This window comes from Balaenoptera physalus (assembly GCF_965194825.1).
Source record: "Balaenoptera physalus genome assembly, chromosome: 3".
Lineage (NCBI taxonomy): Eukaryota > Metazoa > Chordata > Mammalia > Artiodactyla > Balaenopteridae > Balaenoptera > Balaenoptera physalus.
This window is the reverse complement of record NC_138890.1, coordinates 136,505,601-136,525,026: the sequence shown is the minus strand read 5'-3', so window position 1 is coordinate 136,525,026 and position 19,426 is coordinate 136,505,601. Positions and strand designations below refer to the sequence as shown.

The 19,426-nt window shown below is 43.4% G+C and overlaps 1 protein-coding gene across 3 annotated transcripts; it reads left to right on the top strand.

Moving 5' to 3' along the window:
- Positions 1–2,904: 2,904 nt before the first annotated feature.
- FST (follistatin) lies at positions 2,905–9,646 on the top strand. 3 transcript variants are annotated; one of them, XM_082454510.1, is made up of 6 exons: positions 2,905–3,491; positions 5,400–5,591; positions 6,018–6,236; positions 6,556–6,780; positions 7,472–7,699; positions 8,448–9,646. In XM_082454510.1, the coding sequence occupies exons 1-6, from the start codon at positions 3,407–3,409 to the stop codon at positions 8,528–8,530; spliced, it is 1,032 nt and encodes a 343-aa protein (XP_082310636.1). In that variant the 5' UTR covers positions 2,905–3,406; the 3' UTR covers positions 8,531–9,646. The 3 variants fall into 3 exon arrangements, with proteins under 3 accessions (XP_082310636.1, XP_082310637.1, XP_082310635.1); XM_082454511.1 differs by having other exon boundaries at positions 7,469–7,699; positions 8,165–9,646; XM_082454509.1 differs by having other exon boundaries at positions 2,911–3,491; positions 7,469–7,699.
- Positions 9,647–19,426: the final 9,780 nt, after the last annotated feature.

The following is a 19,426-nucleotide window of genomic DNA, read 5'->3' as shown; positions in this document are numbered from 1 at the left end:
CTTGGCATTATGTAGACAGAGAATAAAATAGCAACAGAATTTTTACTTTTTACCCATCATACTGTAATTGTGCGGTCATACCTTGGATTAAGTTAATTCAGAAAGTTCTGTGACATGAGTTGTTTCTATATACACAAACTAAATTAACTATCTGAATAAACCAAAAACTCAAAAGTCCAGATAAAATATTCTTTTGATTAAACCCTCAAAATTGCCTTTATTCTAATTTTCATTTAGCCACATGGACCGCCCCCCCCAAAGTCATATCAGGTATGCTCTTTTTATATCAATATATTCTAGGTGCACATGCAAATGAATAAGTTAAATCATAATGAGAACATGCAGGTTACATCACTATTTTCATTGCTATATGGTTATAAAATATGAGGATTTTATGGTCTTTAAAACAATCTTCCCCAAAGTATTGAGAAAATAAACTATGCATTAATATACGACCCCACATTCCTCTAGGCAAGATGACTTCATATACAACTAGGCATGAGCAAAATTTAAATGTTTTGTATGGTCCTAAAGTGAGAAATTTCAGCTTCCAGAGGCTACAGAAGACTCAGGACCAATAAATGTATTTAAACTGGGGACAATATAAAATCATATAATCACATTTGGGTCTTAAAATGTTTAATGGCTATTGGTAACACTGCCATGAAATCCAACCACCTACCATCTAAGATAATTTGTGTATTTAGAATACTGAATTTATTTTCCAACCCTAGATACACGTTTGATAAACTTTGATAAAACAGCTGTGTCTCTTGCTGCTATTAAAAGACAAATCTATACCCCCCCCTCCAAAAAAAGGTCGAGTAACAATAATTGTTAGCTTTTCCCTTTCCTTCAACTAAGTTTTCCCTGGGACAGAGGATTTGAAAGGGAGAAAACAAACTTTCCCTCAGCACATTACTATATAAGCACTATATCCATCTGCCTGAATAAAGAAATAAATTCAACTTTGGAACTCTGCCATGGAGTGTCGGCTCCTGCAAAGGGGACAGTTTGCTATTAATTGTTAATGTCGTCGGCCATTAGAGGGCACTAAACAACTCTACATTAATGCTGCATTGGAGGGAAGACTGGAAAAGCAAGAGGGGAGGGAGAAGGGGGGAGAGTATGAGCAGAGTCGGGAAAGAGGGAGGCAAAGAGAAAAGAGAAGGGTTGGGCGGACGGGAGGGAAAGAGAGAAGAGGGAAGACACAGAGAGAGAGAGGAAGAATAAATCCGAAAGATTAAGAAGGATGTGGAGCCCCCAGAGCCGTCTGAAGTGAGCAAAAGCCAGCGCCACCCCGCCCCGACCGCCCGCGCCCCTCCCCTCCCGTCCTCAGGACGGTAATTATAAAGCGAAAAGCAGCGGCGAGGTCACCCGTTTTTACCAGCCTGCTGCACCGAATGCGCGCGGTGCAGGTGCGGCGGCCGCGAGGCTTTGTGATTCATGCCCACTTTCAAAGGGGGGCTTGGGCCCGTCTGAGAGGCACCCAAACAACTGTCTTCTAATATTAGCACGGCTGTATTTCGGGATCTATTATAGTCTGTCCAGACAGATCCCATTGTAATGGGATCTTTTATTAAAAGATTAGCACTATCTCCTGCAGTTGGTGGAAAAAAATCTGTTATCACTGAGTTATTTGCAGTTGTGGAGGGGGTGGGAGGGGGTGGTGGAAGATGGGGGGTGGGAGGACGAAAGGAGGCGTGGGGGGTGGCGATCTGGCGGGGGGAGGTTGGGGGCGTGAAGAGGGGCGGATTTGAAATCCGTAGGAGAACAAATCCCAGTGACCTGCGAATGTCCAAGAATTTTGTCTGCATACTTCGCTGTCTGTTGTCCTTCGGGCTCCAGAAGCGAAAAGAATAGAAATTTAAAAGGCAGCTTTGGAATAAACAATATAGCATTTTCCGTGAAGTAATCGTTTTATATAAAAGGAAATATCGCCTCCTCAGTTTCATTCAGCGGTGCCAAAAATGTTATAAATGATAGACCCGCCAACTTTCAGCGAAGAATGCCAGGCACTGTGCCTAATAAACTGAGGCTACAGAAGTTCATTATCGATGTTGCAATCTTTTTTATTCCGCGAACGGAGAGAGAGAAAGAGGGAAAGAGAGAGAGAGAGAGAGAGAGAGGGATGCTGAGAAGGAGACTGGGAGAGACAGAGACACACAGGACAGAAACTGGGGAGCCTCCGAGCCGGGAAAGGGGGGTAGACCGCCTGCGTCGGCGCCCCCACTCCGGGTTCCGACTCCAGAAGCGGCGAAGTGAAAGGGGAGAAAAGAAAACGAGAGGGTCGAGACTGTGACGGGGCAGGGGGTGGGTGGGGAGGCTGGGGCTGAGGTGTTCAACATTTTTGTTCTCTTGTGACTCGTCGAGACCCAGGGCCGCGTTTCGGCCCGGCTCAGCCGGGGTAGAAGGTGCCGGGGCCGGGGTTCCCAGCCACACCTCTGGGCTCCGGGTGGCCGCAGCGCTCGGCACGCGCAGACCCAGACACAAAACGTCGCGGGGTCCCGCGCCCAGACTGCGGGGGCCTAAAACGGCAGCGACCCGACCTCAGGCGGGGTATTTCAGCAGCTCGGGGCTCTCCGGGCGTTTTGCAAAGTCTTCCTGGAGCGGAGGAGCGCCGGTGCGGAGACCAACTCCCGCCCCGCCGCCCAGCTCCGCTCCGCCCGCCGCCGCCTCCAGAGCCCCCAGCGCGCGCCCCCCCCACCCCGACACACACAGACACACGCTCTCTCTCTCTCACTCACACCACACACACACACACACACACACACACACACACACACACACACACACACACACACACACACACACACACACACACACACACACACACACACACACACACACACACACACACACACACACACACACACCACCCCCGGCGCGCCGGCGCTACCAGCGAGCGGCGGCGTGCAGGACTTGAAGTGGGTGTTCTTCCCCACTCCCCCGCCCCGGTCGCCTGCCCCCTCCCTCTCGCTCCTACGCAAATAAGAACTCGGCGATTCCCCTCCTGCAGCTTTGATTTCGGGCACCTCCACCAGATAATTGGGAAGCGTTTCCAGAAGGTGGGAAATGTCACCTGATTCACACTGAACTTTTAGAAGCTCCCCACCCCCAAGGAGCCGCGCACACCCTCGCTCGCGGCCGCCCTCCCACTGCCCCACACACTGGGAGACCGCCCACCGCAAACCGCGGAGACCCCCGTCTAGATTTAAAGCGCGGCTGCGCCCGGCTTCTGACGTCCATTGAATCGCGCGGGCGGCCGGCGGCGAGCGCGGGGCTGCGCCGGGATCGCTGCGCCCTCCGCCGCTCGCCTCTGCGACGCGCGCCGCTTGCCCGAGCCACCCGCCGCCGCGCCCGCTCCCCGCGCCGCCGCGCTCCTCGCCCCGCGCCTGCCCCCAGGATGGTCCGTCCCAGGCACCAGCCCGGCGGGCTCTGCCTCCTGCTGCTGCTGCTCTGCCAGTTCATGGAGGACCGCAGTGCCCAGGGTAAGCGAGGGGGGATGCGCTGGGAGGTTCGGCGAAGGGCAGGGGTTTGTACTTTTCGGTCGTCTCCACTGGGTCTGTTCTGAGCAACGCTGCTCTCGGAAGATGTTGGACCAACTTAGCGAGTCCGGGATGGAGAGGAGTGGGAAAACTAAAGGCAGGGACATTTTAGGACCTGAAGCCGAGTTTGGAGCGCGGTTATCCTTTAAAAGGAAAGGGAGTGAGCTGGAGTCTCTCTCCGTAGGTAGGGTTAGATGCTCCAAGTTCTGGACATAATGAGTTCAGATGTTATCTCCCCTGTTTGGCTCTGAGGAAGGGGGCAAGCATCAGTAGCCTGGAGATTTCAGTCGACCCATTTGCAATCTAACCTCCCTCCCTCCTACGTCTTTTGGATACCTTAAAAAAATGACTGGGTGGGGAGGGGGGAATACTGAAATTTCTTCGGTGGCTGGGGGACGTGGTTTCAGAAACTTTGCCCAAACTTGGAAATGTGGGTGCCGAAAATTTTAGAGGGAAGTAGCTTTCTGCCTAGTGGATGCTTCTTCCAACCCCCTCCCCACAACCCCGCAAAAAAAAAAAAAAAAAAAAAAAAAAAATTATTGCCCCGGACTCTTTTGAGTAGTTTACAGTTTTTTCCCCTTTGCCTCATTCCTCTGACTGTTAACTTTCTGTAGAACACTGAGGAGCCCACAATGGTTTAAATTCTGAGATGCAAATTTCTAAAGTTTTTTAAAATTAGATTTGTTTATTTCAATTAGTCTTTGGGCAGAATTCTTTGAAATAATAAGAGCAGCTTGCGATCCAATTATTGTTAAAGTTATATGGATGATTCATGAGAAATCTTCCTGACCAAGATCCGAACATTAAAAAGGAGGAAGGGGGGAAAATTACTTGCAAAGATTTCTTGGTAGGTATGAGATAGGGGTGTGTGTATACACACATACATGTATATAAAACCATGAAACAGTAGGAAGTTCCCCCCCCTTTTGCTTCCCCCCCCCCACTCTTTTCTTGAGGCAGACTTGTAACTTTCCTGGCTTTAGCGTTAACATTTTGTGTGTGTTGTAAACTGTCCCCCGGGCACTGTCCCTAGCCGTCTGCGACGCACTACTCTGAGTTGCCCGCCTTTCGGGACGAGGCGCTGCTGGGGTGCCGGGGAAAGCAGCCCTGGGAGATTTCGAAAGATCGCGGTGGCCGCGGGCGTCCTCTGGGTCTGGCGGATTGCAAAACGGCCCGTCGGGCGGGCTGCGCCTCGAGGCCGCGCGGGGCAGCGCCGGGCAGGGCCGGGTTGCTTTTTTGCTTTCATTTTTCACAAGTGCCTTTTGCTTGATCTGTTCGTGTGTGTGTGTGTGTGTCTGTCTGTCTGTCTGTCTCGGTCTCTCTCTGTCTCCCCCTTTCTTTTTCTTTCTCTCTCTCTCAAGTTCTCCTACTTTCTTAACCCCTGTCACAAATAATACTCGTACCGCCTACATGAATGCAACATGTAAAAACACCCGTCGCATCCTGTTTTTGTCAGGTTCTTTAATCTGCTCTTCGAGTCGCTGCAGGTTATGAAATGGGACGAATAAAAGTAAACAGTCTAGTAAAAGTCAATGCAAGCTGCACGTGTTGTGTCTGGGTCACTGGTAACTGACATTGATATGGCTGGGGCGCTCTGGCTTCTCGCTCTCGCCTTCCCTCCCCCTCGCCCACCTCCCACCTCTTCAATCTGGCTTTTTCCCCCTCTTTCTCCACCCCTTCACTCCCTCCGATTTGTTTCCTGCTTTTCTGCTTTTCTCTCCCGTCTCTCCTCCTCCACGCTCACTCCCTCCCCATCCCCGCCGGGTCTCCTTCCCTTGCCGGCTCGCCGCCTCTCTCCCCCTACCCCGCCACTGCTCACTCGCCCACCTCCCCGCCCCTGTCTCCCCGCAGCTGGGAACTGCTGGCTCCGCCAAGCAAAGAACGGCCGCTGCCAGGTCCTGTACAAGACAGAATTGACCAAGGAGGAGTGCTGCAGCACCGGCCGCCTGAGCACCTCATGGACCGAAGAGGACGTAAATGACAACACGCTCTTCAAGTGGATGATTTTCAATGGGGGCGCCCCCAACTGCATCCCCTGTAAAGGTAGGGCTCTTCCTCCCCAATTTGTAGGCCCTCAATAGAGGGCGTCTTACCCTCCCAGTGCCCAGCTGGGGTTTGGGACTGGGAGAGCTTTGTTCGTGGGACCCACCTAACTAACCCCAGCCCTGGTAAGCCATTCGGGTTGAATCTTGGGTGTCACATACTACAGGCAAAACAAGGTCGACAGAGGTTCTCGGACTTCTTAGCCAAATGTGGTGGTGAAGCGAGCCAACCCGTGCACTTTGAGAGAGATCTGGGTATGGGAGGCAGCCCACTGTCCCCCACACCTGCCCCTCCTCAACTTCTGGGTGAGAGCCCCTGGGGCTCGGACTCCTGGCAGCACGATTGCGAAAGGCACCCGCAGCCCTCCTGGCTGACCTGCACGGTGCCTGGCCCCGGTTTTAATCCCTGCATCTTTCCAACTGCTAGAAACGTGCGAGAACGTGGACTGTGGGCCCGGCAAAAAATGCCGAATGAACAAGAAGAACAAACCCCGCTGCGTCTGTGCCCCAGATTGTTCTAACATCACCTGGAAAGGCCCAGTCTGTGGGCTGGACGGAAAAACCTACCGCAACGAATGTGCACTCCTCAAGGCCAGATGTAAAGAGCAGCCAGAACTGGAAGTCCAGTACCAGGGCAAATGTAAAAGTAGGTCCTACCCGGCCCCTCCCCCGGCTTCCTACCTGAGATAGACCCACTGCAAGACCCCCGGGGAATGGTGTAGTCTGCAGTAATAGCCTAATAACAATAATGATGATACCAAATAAAGGAACCCTTTCTAACTTCTAGAGATTCCTTAAAACACTGAAGGACCAACCTAGAGTCATAGTTTTCTTTTGAAAACCACAGGGCTCCCAGAGTACATTTCTGAAAGCTGGATGCTTCATGATTTCCTTGATACTATCAAATGCTCAGTCCCTAAGGACCAGAAGGTGCCTATTAATGTGTGTTTCCCTCTTTGTTTCAGAGACCTGTCGGGATGTTTTCTGTCCAGGCAGCTCCACATGCGTGGTGGACCAGACTAATAATGCCTACTGTGTGACATGTAACCGCATTTGCCCAGAGCCCACCTCCTCTGAACAGTATCTCTGTGGGAATGATGGAGTAACCTACTCCAGTGCCTGTCACCTGAGAAAGGCTACCTGCCTACTGGGCAGGTCTATTGGATTGGCCTATGAGGGAAAGTGTATCAGTAGGTATTCTGGATTGAGGAAGGAAAAGAAAAAATACGAAAAGAGAAAGAGGCTCGAACTGGTGTTAAAACTATGAGGTTAACCCATAAATAAGGCCAAAGCCTCCCCAAACACATAGCTTCACCAAAGAGAGAAATACTCTCCAGTTTGGGTAAACTGTCATGACCACAGCATTCCTTAAGAAAACATTGTCTTCCGGAAGCATTGGCATATATATTGAAATGCCAATTTTCCTCCTTAGAAACCAAAGAACTCACTCAATTTTACACATTTTTTTTAAGTGCTAGACTTGCTGGAAGCAAGAAATAATTATTTAACAGTTCCTAAAATCTGTTATCAGATTCTGATAACTGATAGAATTGTTTCTTTTTTTAAAAGATCCCACTTGTGGGAAATAATCAAATACATATTTAACTCAAGGATACTGTGAAATTCTGTTCCAAAAAAATGCTACAGTATTTTCATGTACTAATATAGTATGTAGGAAACTGGTGTGTGTGTGTGTGTGTGTGTGTGTGTGTGTGTGTGTTTTGGTTTTATTATAGAGCATTTTTGCACAATATCTCCATTACCCCCATGAGTGAGTAGTAATAAGATATGTTATATGTTTACATTTATTGATAGGAGACGAGAGAAAGGGGGCAAGGGGGAAATGGATTTACTCATCACAGGTGTATTATATCCTAGAAGCAAAGTCCTGTGAGGATATCCAGTGCACTGGTGGAAAAAAGTGTTTATGGGATTTCAAGGTTGGCAGAGGCCGGTGTTCCCTCTGCGATGAGCTGTGCCCTGAGAGTAAGTCTGAGGAGCCAGTCTGTGCCAGTGACAATGCCACCTACGCCAGCGAGTGTGCCATGAAGGAAGCGGCCTGCTCCTCAGGCGTGCTGCTGGAAGTGAAGCACTCCGGATCTTGCAACTGTAAGTGCAGTTTCTAACCTTGCTGCAATTTAAGGCTTTCCCAGGCAAGCCCTAGGGAGTGGAGACGTAAAAAGCACGAAAACCTCCCCGTATAAGCCCACTTCTGTTTAAGTTAGGTAGCTGCTAAATTTTACCAGCAGTTCGGCGATCCGCAGAAAAATTGCCTGGAATGTTTCTGGGCTTTTAGGATTTGTCTGATGATCATCCAGGGGGTCGCCTCTAAAAACCTATTTCCAGTCATTTGCCCCTAATTTCTTTTGCTTTAGTAGTGTGCTTTGCTGTTTGCTTTATTAACACTTGAATCTAAACTAACTGCTTCAAAGGTTGTTTTTTTTTCTTTTTCAAAGACAGCTTTCTGTTATCACACATGGGCTGCTGCTTTGCGCAGCTGCCTCTACTAACTCTGAATTAAGGACCCAAAGCAGTTATACCTAGAACACAAGAGCGCTTTTTATCTAATTTCAGGAATCTGCCTGTAAAACCTGAGCCATTGATTCTTCAGAACTTTCTGCAGTTTTTGACTTCATAGATAATGGTTTTTTTTTTAAGTTTTTTTTTAAACTTATTGCGTAACAGCAGATGCCAAAAACAAAACAAAACAAAACAAAAAGCATCTTACTGCAAGTCACATAAAAATGCAACGCTGTAATATGGCTGTTTCAGAGGGCTTTGAAAACGTACACTGAGCTGCTTCTGCGCTGTTGTTGTCCATATTTAAACAGCAGCTCCCCTGTATTCCCCCATCTAGCCATTTCGGAAGACACCGAGGAAGAGGAGGAAGATGAAGACCAGGACTACAGCTTTCCTATATCTTCCATTCTAGAGTGGTAAACCCTCCACCAATGTTCAGTGTTGACATAGCCTTTGGGCAAAAAAAAAAAAAAAAAAAAAAAGAAAAGAAAAAGAAAAAATATATTGTCCATACTGTAAATAAGTGTATGCTTATTTATTTGGGGGGGAAACTATACATAAAGGACCTTTGTCCTAAAGCTCTCTCCCAGGCCACCTTGTTACTCACTGGACCCGGAGAGGCAGTCATTGTGAGGTCTACTGGATGAGGCCCATAGTTGAGACTTGTAGACATTTATTTATACTGTGTCATGTTTTATAATTTATACATAAAATGTCTGGTTGACTGTACACCTTGTTTTTGAAGAAATTTATTCGTGAAAGGAAGAGCAGTTGTTATTTATTGTGAGGTCTCTTGCTTGTAAAGTAAAAGCTTTTTTTCTTCCCTTGTAAACCATTTAAGTCCATTCCTTACTATTCACTCACTCATCTGTCTCCCTTCATTTCACTGTTGTTAGACTCTTTTCCATTATAACAAACTTGCATGTCAGTTTCTGTCATGTTTATTTATTGGATTCTCTGCTGCCTGTTCTGTACATACATGATCCCTCGGGTTTTGTTTACAAGGAATCTTGACTGACCAAAAGGCATTATAACTCTGACTCAGATAGAAGGTACAGAGGATACATCTTTGAGGAAATTCCTACTTCCGTTCTCTTGTTGTGATGAAGACATTTGTGAGAGGGGCTGATAGCAATGTTGGGTGGTTTCTAATAATGTACTTTTAAGATGTTGCAGATCCAAAGAAATTGAGTGATATGGGTGTCAGGAGCCTGAAGGAAGGGGAATGCTACACATTCAACCTTTTGTTAGGTGTTTCCTTTAAGCTAGTCTGCTGTACCTTTTAAATTAGTCCTTTTCACCCAATGTGTCATGAAAAGTTATATCAAAGCTTTATCAGTTCAAGTTTCTTGCTTTTCATAATACTTTTTTCTGATGCAATTTTATATTTTCAAACATGGCAAGTTAAATATAAATTCATTTAAATATATAGTTTTGTACTTTTCTACCATGTAAATGTGCAATGTATATAAAAGTTATAATGTGTATTTGTAAATAAATGATGAGTGAAAAAATAAAAAAATTGTAAAAAGCCAATGGTCTCAATTGCTGATGATGTAAAAGAAGTTATGTGGGCTTTTGAGTAAAAATGTATATGATACGTTTGCTGAGAAATAGAGTTATCACTGAAATTAAGTGTCCAGGGCAGTAGGAACTCCAAGGTAAATTACAGATCACCTCAGTGGAGCTCAAAAGATAAAGAAATCGGAGGTCCAGCCACCCCTTTGTAGGAGTGATGGCATACCTACCACTCAGCCCTGGAGGACGCTGTAGATGTTCTTCCCTGCAATGTACCAAGCCTAAAGTTTCCTCTTTAAAAACACCATCTTCTTAGCTATCCTTGTTCCAAACTCATCTCCATAGCCAGAGGTGCCCTTTATCTTTCCTCATCTAAATACAGTGGATCTTAGATCTTTAAAAAACAAAGCACATCACAAGGAAAAGTGAAAATAGACTAATATATGACAGCACATCCTAGAAGTCAGAATATCAACTACAGAAATAAAGGCAGTATAGTGTTGGAATTCTAGAGACTTGGTGAAGTAAGGGTGGGGCAGGGGTGGATTTCCACAATGATGTCCATGGTTCATGGAGAGTTAATAACGACACTTTAAAGGTAAGAGGACATGTATTAATATTTTGCAGTTTACGTTAGACAGCCAAGTCACACTATCAGAGTCTCAGATTGGCATCTGGGGCATCAATTGGTGGTCCCTGTAATACATTGTACTACATAGTGATATGTAACTAGATAATCACAAGTTTCCAAGTCATTGTGTGCTAATTCATTGCCTAAGTATATTAAAAAATATCAAGTACAAGATGCAAAGAAGTCAGGATTGGGACTGTAGGAGGGCAAGTGTAAACAACAGTCAATATTGCAAACTGCTAAGCAAATATGTTCTTTCTTTCAAAGACTGTGACCCAAGTTCTTTTCAAAAGTTTATCCCTTTTGTGAAAACCCTCTTTAATATAAATAATTATTAAAAATGACTATAGGAAAAAAAAAAAAAAATGACTATAGGAGACTGTTGGCTCTCAACTGTGGTCACCAAATGAGAAATTTGTTGAAGGCAGAGGGGCCTCTTGGGTGGGCAGAGTTTGTATAATGATTAGGAGCCTGTCGGGTTCATTAGCCCTCTGCCCCCGGTTCCCAGAGAAAGGGGGGAAAGAGGTGCAGAAGACAAACAGGCCACCATTAACCGAGGAAAGACAAGGATGGTAACTTCTGTAGTGCCCAGGACCTGCTGGCTTGCCACTAGGGCTGGGCTCTTGGGGAAGGAAACAGCAGGCAGACATGGTTTCACATCCCTTCCTGGAACAGATTTATTACCTCATCCTGGGATGCTACTGATGCTTTAAAGCTGCCATTGACATCAGAGTAAAAACGTCAAATTTAACAGGCACCAATGTGTGTCTTGGCAAGGGGGAGTGATAAAATCAACAGCTTGCCTTTTAAACAACATCCGGATTATTTATTTACAATTTTTATTTCATACTTGTCAGCATCAATCATTCCTCTCAAACACCAGGCAGTATCTCATTTTCCTTCTTGGGGTTTCCGACTTTTCCAGTAATCCTGCGTTAGGCTAATTAGTACCAAAAAATAGAAGTCTCTTTTAAAATTAAAATTAGATTAATACCATTAGGCTACTGTTAGAATTTCAGCTATGATTCAAAAGAATCTAATTCGTTTAGGTATATAATGTAATTAATAGAAACAGTTGCTAGTAACTAGCTTTAATTAGTATGAGTTCATCCTAATCATCATTAGGAATTGCAAAATATCAAGTAATAATGAAAAATCTATCAGGGGTCTAATTTTCATCAGAGGTCCACTTCAATTAAGATTTTTACATGCTGTATGGGTATAGCAAAAATAAAATCTGTCATAATTAGAATCATTCTCAAACAATGCAGCTCAGTGTAGTACCTGGCCTTAGACTGGATCCTGTACCCAAGGGGGAAAGCCCTGTATATAACATTATTGTCCAATTGACAAAATTAGAATACTGTCCATAGATTAAAGCATTGTATCAAATCAAATTTACTGAAATTGATTACTGTAATACACATGCGGAGAATACTCCTATACTTAGGAAAGACACACTGAAGTATTTAGGGGGAAAGATAAAAATGTATGTAATTTACCCTTAAGTGGTTTAGAAAGAAAAAATATAGCTTTATATAGGTTTATTTTTCCCCCATATGTAATCAGAGAGAGCACACAAATGATAAAAGAAGTAAAATGTTAATTAACAATAAGTGAATTTGAGTAAAAGGTGTATGGGTATCTTTAATACTATCTTTATTTTTGCAACTTTTCTGTAAGTTTGGAATCATATCCAAATAAAAAGTTTAAAGATTTAAAAAGTCATTCTCAAGGAGAGGTGCACAGTAGACTGCTTTTCCCAATCTCTAGGAAAGCAACTGAAATAGAGTCATTTAAAAAATCATTTTGTATGACCAAAAGACTGGAAAATAATTCCGGTGACTTTGCAAGGGCTAAAGAATCAAAATTGGCAATGAGAGAATTTCTGACACCTAAACCATACCTGAACTGAGAAACAGCCTTTTCTTTTCCATAACCATCTTAAAATTTAGAGTAATTAGTAGCTTTGCTAAAACACTTCAAACACCAAAACCCCAGTTCTCCCCACTGCTTGCTATATATTAATTAGACAAGGAATTTAACCTCTCTAGGCCTTAGTTTTCCCATGTATGTAACCGGGATAATAAAAGTGTCTCCCTCATAACAATGTTCTGAAGATTAAAAGAAATAAAATGTGTAAAGTGCTTAGATCTGTGCCTTGCACATAAAAAACAGCCAGTGAATAAGTGTCCTCTAGGACTGTAATAATTGTTATTAACTAAAGAAAAAAGAGGACTTCCCTGGTGGTCAAGTGGTTAAGATTCTGCTCTTCCACTGCAGGCTGCATGGCCCGGACAAAAAAAAAAAAAAAAGAAGAAAGAAAGAAAAAGAAAGAGTGGAATTGTAGCTCATCAACCAGCGTCTACCTTGAAAATGCAATGAATAAGGAGTGACACCAATCAAGACCAGAAGCACAAGTGTAAACAATTTATTTTAAATTTTAAACTATTTTAGCCACGTTAATATTTAAAACAGAGCTTCAGGAAGTTCTAGGTGCTATAGCAAAAGTTCACAGTTCAAATAACAAATTGAGATACATTATTTTTCATGGAAATTTAGAAAAAAATCAGTCACCCAACAACATTTCCAAAGCCACAAGACATGCATTTTGTCTTTTCATTCACACACCCAACACAATCCCTGGTAGTAAACTAGATTAAATCTGTCTTTAATTTTGATAGGATTTCCTACTTGAGGGCTATAGGTTTCTAAAGATAGTAATAAATTATTTCCAAACTAGCAAAAATCCTAATGTAAATTGTACAATTACCAGATACAAAAAGGTGATATATTATTTAATTTATAAACTCATTTATTAAAAAACATTTTTCAAAACCTGCATCCTAAGACAGACACATTTCTCTTCTTCCCATTCCACTTTCCATTCAGATCAACAAACAATCATTCTTCAGCCAAAAGTTGTCATGTAAATAGACTCCAGGCATGCCTGCCCTGAGTATTCAGCAGACCTGCCCGGACATGTCCAAATCCCAGCTTCTATTTAGATGGAATCCCCCCATGAGTACAGGATGGTCCCTGGGTTTTGCCACCCTTGGACCTCAGATATCTTGGCTGGTACCATCAAGATTCCTGTGGCTGATTCCTTCAGACACTTAAACACATATTCTCTGGATTACACCAAATGTAGTCCTGGCAGAGCTATAATTTATTTTTCTATTTTAAGAATATGGCCCTGGAACCAGCTGGTACAGTCAGGAGCCAGATATACTGCCACCAAAAGTCTCTTGTATTAATTCCCTAAGGACTCAGGTCTCTGGCTAAAGAATAAATATAAGCTTTTCTCAGGGACTTGGGGCAAGCAAGAAATCAGAAGCAAAGTCACAATCCTGGTGAATCAGAGGAGCTGTACATCTATTCGAGTTCTAAGAGATCTTGATAGATCTCTATCTTTTCTGGCACGAAAAAAAAAAAAATTGATGGGGTGATTTCCTGGTCATGATGCATCCCATAAACAGTGGTGGCAGTGAAAGACCAAGGCACAGGCCAATCTCTATAGTTTCTTGAGATTGCTGTGGACTTATGGGCCAATGACAAGGGAAGAATTGGATTACTCAAAAGGCTACCAATACTTGAAACTCCTAGAGTCTTTTGTAGACCCAGTGACCCAGGAAAAGTTATCAAAATAGATTGAGGGCACTTTATTAGCTATGCAGAACCAGGACACAGTCAATAAAATTCCCAAATATAAACAGTGCTACTCAAGGTGTAGTGCCTGGACCAGCAGCATCAGAATTACCTGGGAGCTTGTGAGAAATACAACTTTTCGAGCACTACCCCAGAACCACTGAACAAAATTCACCTGGGGTCCAAGAATCTATGGTTTAACAAGCTTTCCAGGTGATTCTTGTGCATGCTAAAGTTTGAGAACTACTGCCCTAGAATCAATTCAAGCTCTGAGTGAGCGCTGGCTCCCTGATGTTCCAAAGGCAGCCAGAATACCCATACATGGGTCTCTGGTAGGGCTACAGAGAAACCGTGTTCAACTCTGTTCTGCCAGCCTGACCTGGCCAGAATTCCCACGCATAATTGGCCTCATTTGCAGGAGTGTACCTGCTGGTGGTAAAGGTACTTGGCCATAGACATCACAAGGCACATTTTTCCTAAGAATATTCTCAGCCTTCACTATCTTAAGGGAGATCTTCCCAATGAGACTTAAGCTGGACTGGCTAGGAGTTGTGGACTTGCCTTTACCATCCCTTCCAGGCATATGTATTGAGTGGTAAGTTTATCAAGAAAAGACATGAATTTTAAATGAAGAGTAGTGAAATTCCAACCCTGGTCCTCCCTTAAATTGACATTTGTTCCACTTCCCTTCCCTAGCACTTGTCTACAACTTCTTCCAGGAGTTCTACATCATCTTCTTAGAGAGTAGAACTTCCAGCTTCATCCACTGGTCAGGAAGCCAAAACTGCTACTCATTTGATCCACCTCTTCTAAGAACAGGGAGATCTAAGCAACCAGATGGAATAGACGTGCAGGCTCGAAACTATAATAAGTGATATCCTCCTAGGAATGCATCCAGAGACAACCACATCCCAATGTCCATAGGCTGAACCAAGAGTGAAAGGGCCTCTCTCACAATTTTTTGACATTCTATTCCTCCTGGCCTCATATCTTTTCCTACCTCAATCACCTCAATGATTCTCTCACTAGAACCTCGGTTCTATGAATTCCTGTCCATTTCCCCACACTCTCTGGCCAAAATCCTAACTATGGACCCGTGAAATCCATCTTCTCTACAGCTATACCTATGCTGCTGAGCAAAGATGAAATCCTCAAAAAGTACCACTGGGTGCCCTTACACAAGTACGGAATCTAATCTCAGTTGGGCTCTTTAAGAGCAATATTTTATACATCTGTCTTTTCCCATTTCCCTCTCCAGCACTTCCAAACCACTCCCACTCTCCTCACTTTCAGTGAACTTTATCTCACCTACTCAACTAGATAATTGCTGCCATCAGGAAAGAATTATGTCAGCTTCCTCCACTGCCATAAGTTTGCCCTATTCCATACAATTTGTAACAACCTTCCCTCCAACCTCAAAGAATCTCATTTTCATTTCTATGTTTTCCACCACACCCCCTCCCATCTCTTCCAGAAATTCACTCTATGAACAGAGCTTTCCCTCCATCATTTAAAATTTTTCCCTCTATGGTGGTTTTATTAACCTGAGCCTATAAATATATTTCCTAAAAATGTTTTAAAATAAGGATAGAAAAATTGAAATAATTAGTAAAGTTTGCCTAATTCAATACACACACACACACACACACACACACACACACACACACAAATGCTTCAGCCTTGGCTAGCCCTTTAAAAAAAAAAAGCCTTCTTGTGTCTTCCTCTAGACACAACCTGTGGCATAATCTCCATTCTATCTCCACTAGCTCACCTCTCCCTCATTCCTCAACCTTCTTCAATGTGGTCTTTCCTCCTATTCTTCATCTAAAGATGTTTGGCAAACATTATCAATGACTTCCAAGCTCCCAGTACAATGGACACAATGGATGACTCCATCCTTACCTAATGAATCACTCTTTGGTTTGTACATTATCAACCGGACTCTGCTCTTCTCAATTCCCCTGGTTTTTTAATTTCCCCCACCCGTTATCGCACCATTCTTATGGGACTTTCTTATGCGCTGTGTTCTTCTCACCAGTAAAGTAGGATCAAAAGCTGGCAACCTATGGACTGTATCCAATTTATATTTTATTTGATCACCCACACCTGTAAAATAATTTTGAATTAGTTAACAATATTTTAAAATTAGGAAATCCCACCCCAAAATCTGGATTTCTACTTTCTCTTGAAAAATCTGAGAACCAGATATCACTGGGCCTGTGATCCCACACAGGCACAATCACCAGGAGCAGAGCAGACATCAGCAACTCTTTCTTTAGATGGGTACATGCCCCCTAGTTCACTGCACCTCCCATGTCGCCTGTTGTCCTTCACCTGGTTTGTTTCACTCATCTACCTGATCTGACTGCCCTTGGCTGGCCAAGAGTTCCATCCTCCACTCCCTTGCTTTTCAGTCTGCACAGTCTTCTATGTATTCCACAATATTCCAATATCATCAGATTGTCATGGTTTTCACTGCAATCCAAATGCTGGTGACTGAAGATTGTTATGACCAGCCCTGACATTTGATTGAGCTTCAGATCATACCTTTTGTTCTACAATCAGGAAATTGCCCCTTTACCTACTGCCCCTAACAAAGGGATGCCCCTCACCCTGCTTGTTTCCTCACACAGATTCCTTCCAAATCAGAATCTTATAGGAATAAATCTGATTGGTGAAACTAAGTCCCCAACGAGGGAAGCTGGGAAATGCAGGGTTAAATTTTAAATTGGGAAAGTATAATTCATCATAGAGAAGTATAAAGTAGAGGGAGTGTCCCAGAGATCTTGGCAGCCACAATGACAGGTAAATATCACGAGATAATCTAAACAAAGATAGTTATAAAGTTGTTAAAAGTAGAACTGCAAGTGGCTGAAGCCAGAGGGAAAGTATAGAATTCATCAACATCAGCAAGGTTCAAGAGTATTTTCTCAGAAGCACTCAACAACCAGGAAGCTGTTCCCAATCTACTACCAGTCAAATATTCCACCCAATAAAATGGCTGCTGCCAAACACTCTGCGTTATACCAACACAATTCAGAGGAACATGGGGAGGGCAGAGAAATAGAACAGAGAACAACATCAGACAGAGAAGCAATTTCCCAAATAATGAACAGCCATCAGCATTTAGCAGAATGTTTTGCAAGGGAAAGCTTTCTGTTCTCCAGCCTCTAGTGGACCAGAGCAGGAGCTCATACTTAGAAATATGTGACTGAGGAGTCTGAACTCAACCTCAAGCAAAGACTGGTAGAAAACTAAGAATTCTCTGACATTAGCAAAGATCCTTATATGGGAATGTCCAATCTCCAACACTGATGACATGGGACAGAGATCTAGGTGACAAAAGAAAAAGGACCAGATCAAGATACACATTTCCCTTCACCAATATCCAGGGGCAGAGGGAATGAATATAAACTAAATCAACATTTTGAAAGTTGTTTTATTTGATTTACTGATTTTTTAATCTGTTTAAAATTCTCCTGAAGTGCTTTCCATTTTATGGGTCAGAATTACACCTCAACAAAAACCCACAGGTATCATTTATTTATAGTTGGGAATCAACTATAATTTTTTCAAAAATCTTATATATGACCTCAGTATTAAATTAACACAAAGTTCCAATAATTAATTAGAAAGAAAACAGAAACAGATTTATATCTATATATAATAAATCAATATAAAATTCAGAATTTGTCAGAGAAATATTGCACCTTTAAGAATTAGCCAAGATACAGTTAAGCCGACTGTGCTCTTCTCCCCGTGGGGGCCCGATGCGCAGTGGCTGCAGACAGCAGCCTCCTCGGTAGTGCATGCAGCCTGTTGCCTGTATGGGTTGCCCTAAGGGACCTTGGAGACAGCCCTTTCCAGTGGACATTAACGACTGGCATGCTGTCTCCAGTCTAGGCTCCAGACAGGTATGCGTGGTGCCTTTGGAAAGCCCCAGGGCACAGTGGCCAGGGTCCACATTGGCCAGGTCATAATGTCCATCTGCACCAAGCTGCAGAACAAGGAGCATGTGATTGAGGCCCTCCGCAGGGCCAAGTTCAAGTTCCCTGGCCGCCAGAAGATCCACATCTCCAAGAAGTGGGGATTTACTAAGTTTAATGCAGATGAATTTGAAAACATGGTGGCAGAAAAGCGGCTCATCCCAGATGGCTGTGGGGTCAAGTACATCCCTAATCGTGGCCCCCTGGACAAATGGCGGGCCCTGCACTCGTGAGAGCCTTGGCGCTGCCCCCTCCCTACCCATGCCCACCAATAAACCCTACATTCTTGTCCCTGTAAAAAAAAAAAAAAAAAAAAAAGTAGCCAAGATGTCCAGAATAGATAACTATATAGAGACAGAAGGATTAGTGGTTGTCCAGGACTGGGGGAATGGGACATAAATTGGGGGGGTGGGGCGGGGGGCTGACTGCTAGTGGGTACAGGATTTTTTTTGACGGGATGAACATGTGCTAAAATTGATTGTGGTGATGATTGCAAACTCTGAATATATAAACACCACTGAATTGTACACTTTAAATAAATGAATTATATGGTATATGAATTTTATCTCAATGAAGCTGGTTTTTTTTAAAATAACTTCCAAGATAATTTAAATGGAAGAATTTCATAGTTTTTCTTACTTTTGAAATTGTTTTAGGGACTTGCCTGGTGGTGCAGTGGTTAAGAATCTGCCTCCCAGGGACTTCCTTGGTGGCGTAGTGGTTAAGAATACGCCTGCCAATGCAGGAGACAAGGGTTCGAGCCCTGGTCCTGGAAGATCCCACATGCCTCGGAGCAACTAAGCCCGTGTGCCTAGAGCCTGCACACTGCAACAAAGAGTAGCCCCCGCTCGCCGCAACTAGAGAAAGCCTGCACGCAGCAACAAAGACCCAATGCAGCCATAAATAAATAAATAAATAAATAAATAAATTAATTAATTAATTAATTAATTAATTAATTAATTAAAAAAAAAAAAAGAAGAATCTGCCTCCCAATGCAGGGGACTCGGGTTCGATCCCTGGTCAGGGAACTAGATCCCACATGCATGCCGCAACAAAGGAGCCCACGAGCCACAACTAAGACCTGGCACAACCAAAAATAAATAAATTAAATAAATAAAATTAAAGAGTAAATAAAATAAAATTGTTTTAGTTTTACAAGGATTGATTTTAAAAGATACACATTATTACATCTTAACACATTCTAGTTGTGTACTCATATTTACTCTAGATTTCTATGCCCTTAAATATCAGTTTTGATGGTGGTAAATATAAACCAAGTATTGAAATTATAACTCTAGAAAATTTAGTCATTTTAGCTTCAGTAGAAATCTTTTCATGAATTAATAATACTCCATACTTTCATCCCAGTTTTATTGCCATAGAGATGGTGAGAAATGGAGTCAGAATTCTATGGGAAAAAAAAACTTAATTTACCAATGCAAGTTTCTTTTAACATTACTAAGAAAATTCTAGACTTGGTAAATGATAAAAATCCCAGTCTTATCATATCCTACTTTTCACTGAAAACATTTA

Excerpts from the sequence above, each read along its gene's own strand:
- FST (XM_082454509.1), top strand. The coding sequence starts at position 3,407 with ATGGTCCGTCCCAGGCACCAGCCCGGCGGGCTCTGCCTCCTGCTGCTG. Across the intron at positions 6,781-7,468 it reads CTATGAGGGAAAGTGTATCA|AAGCAAAGTCCTGTGAGGAT; the intron begins GTAGGTATTCTG and ends ATTATATCCTAG. Across the intron at positions 7,700-8,447 it reads GCACTCCGGATCTTGCAACT|CCATTTCGGAAGACACCGAG; the intron begins GTAAGTGCAGTT and ends TCCCCCATCTAG.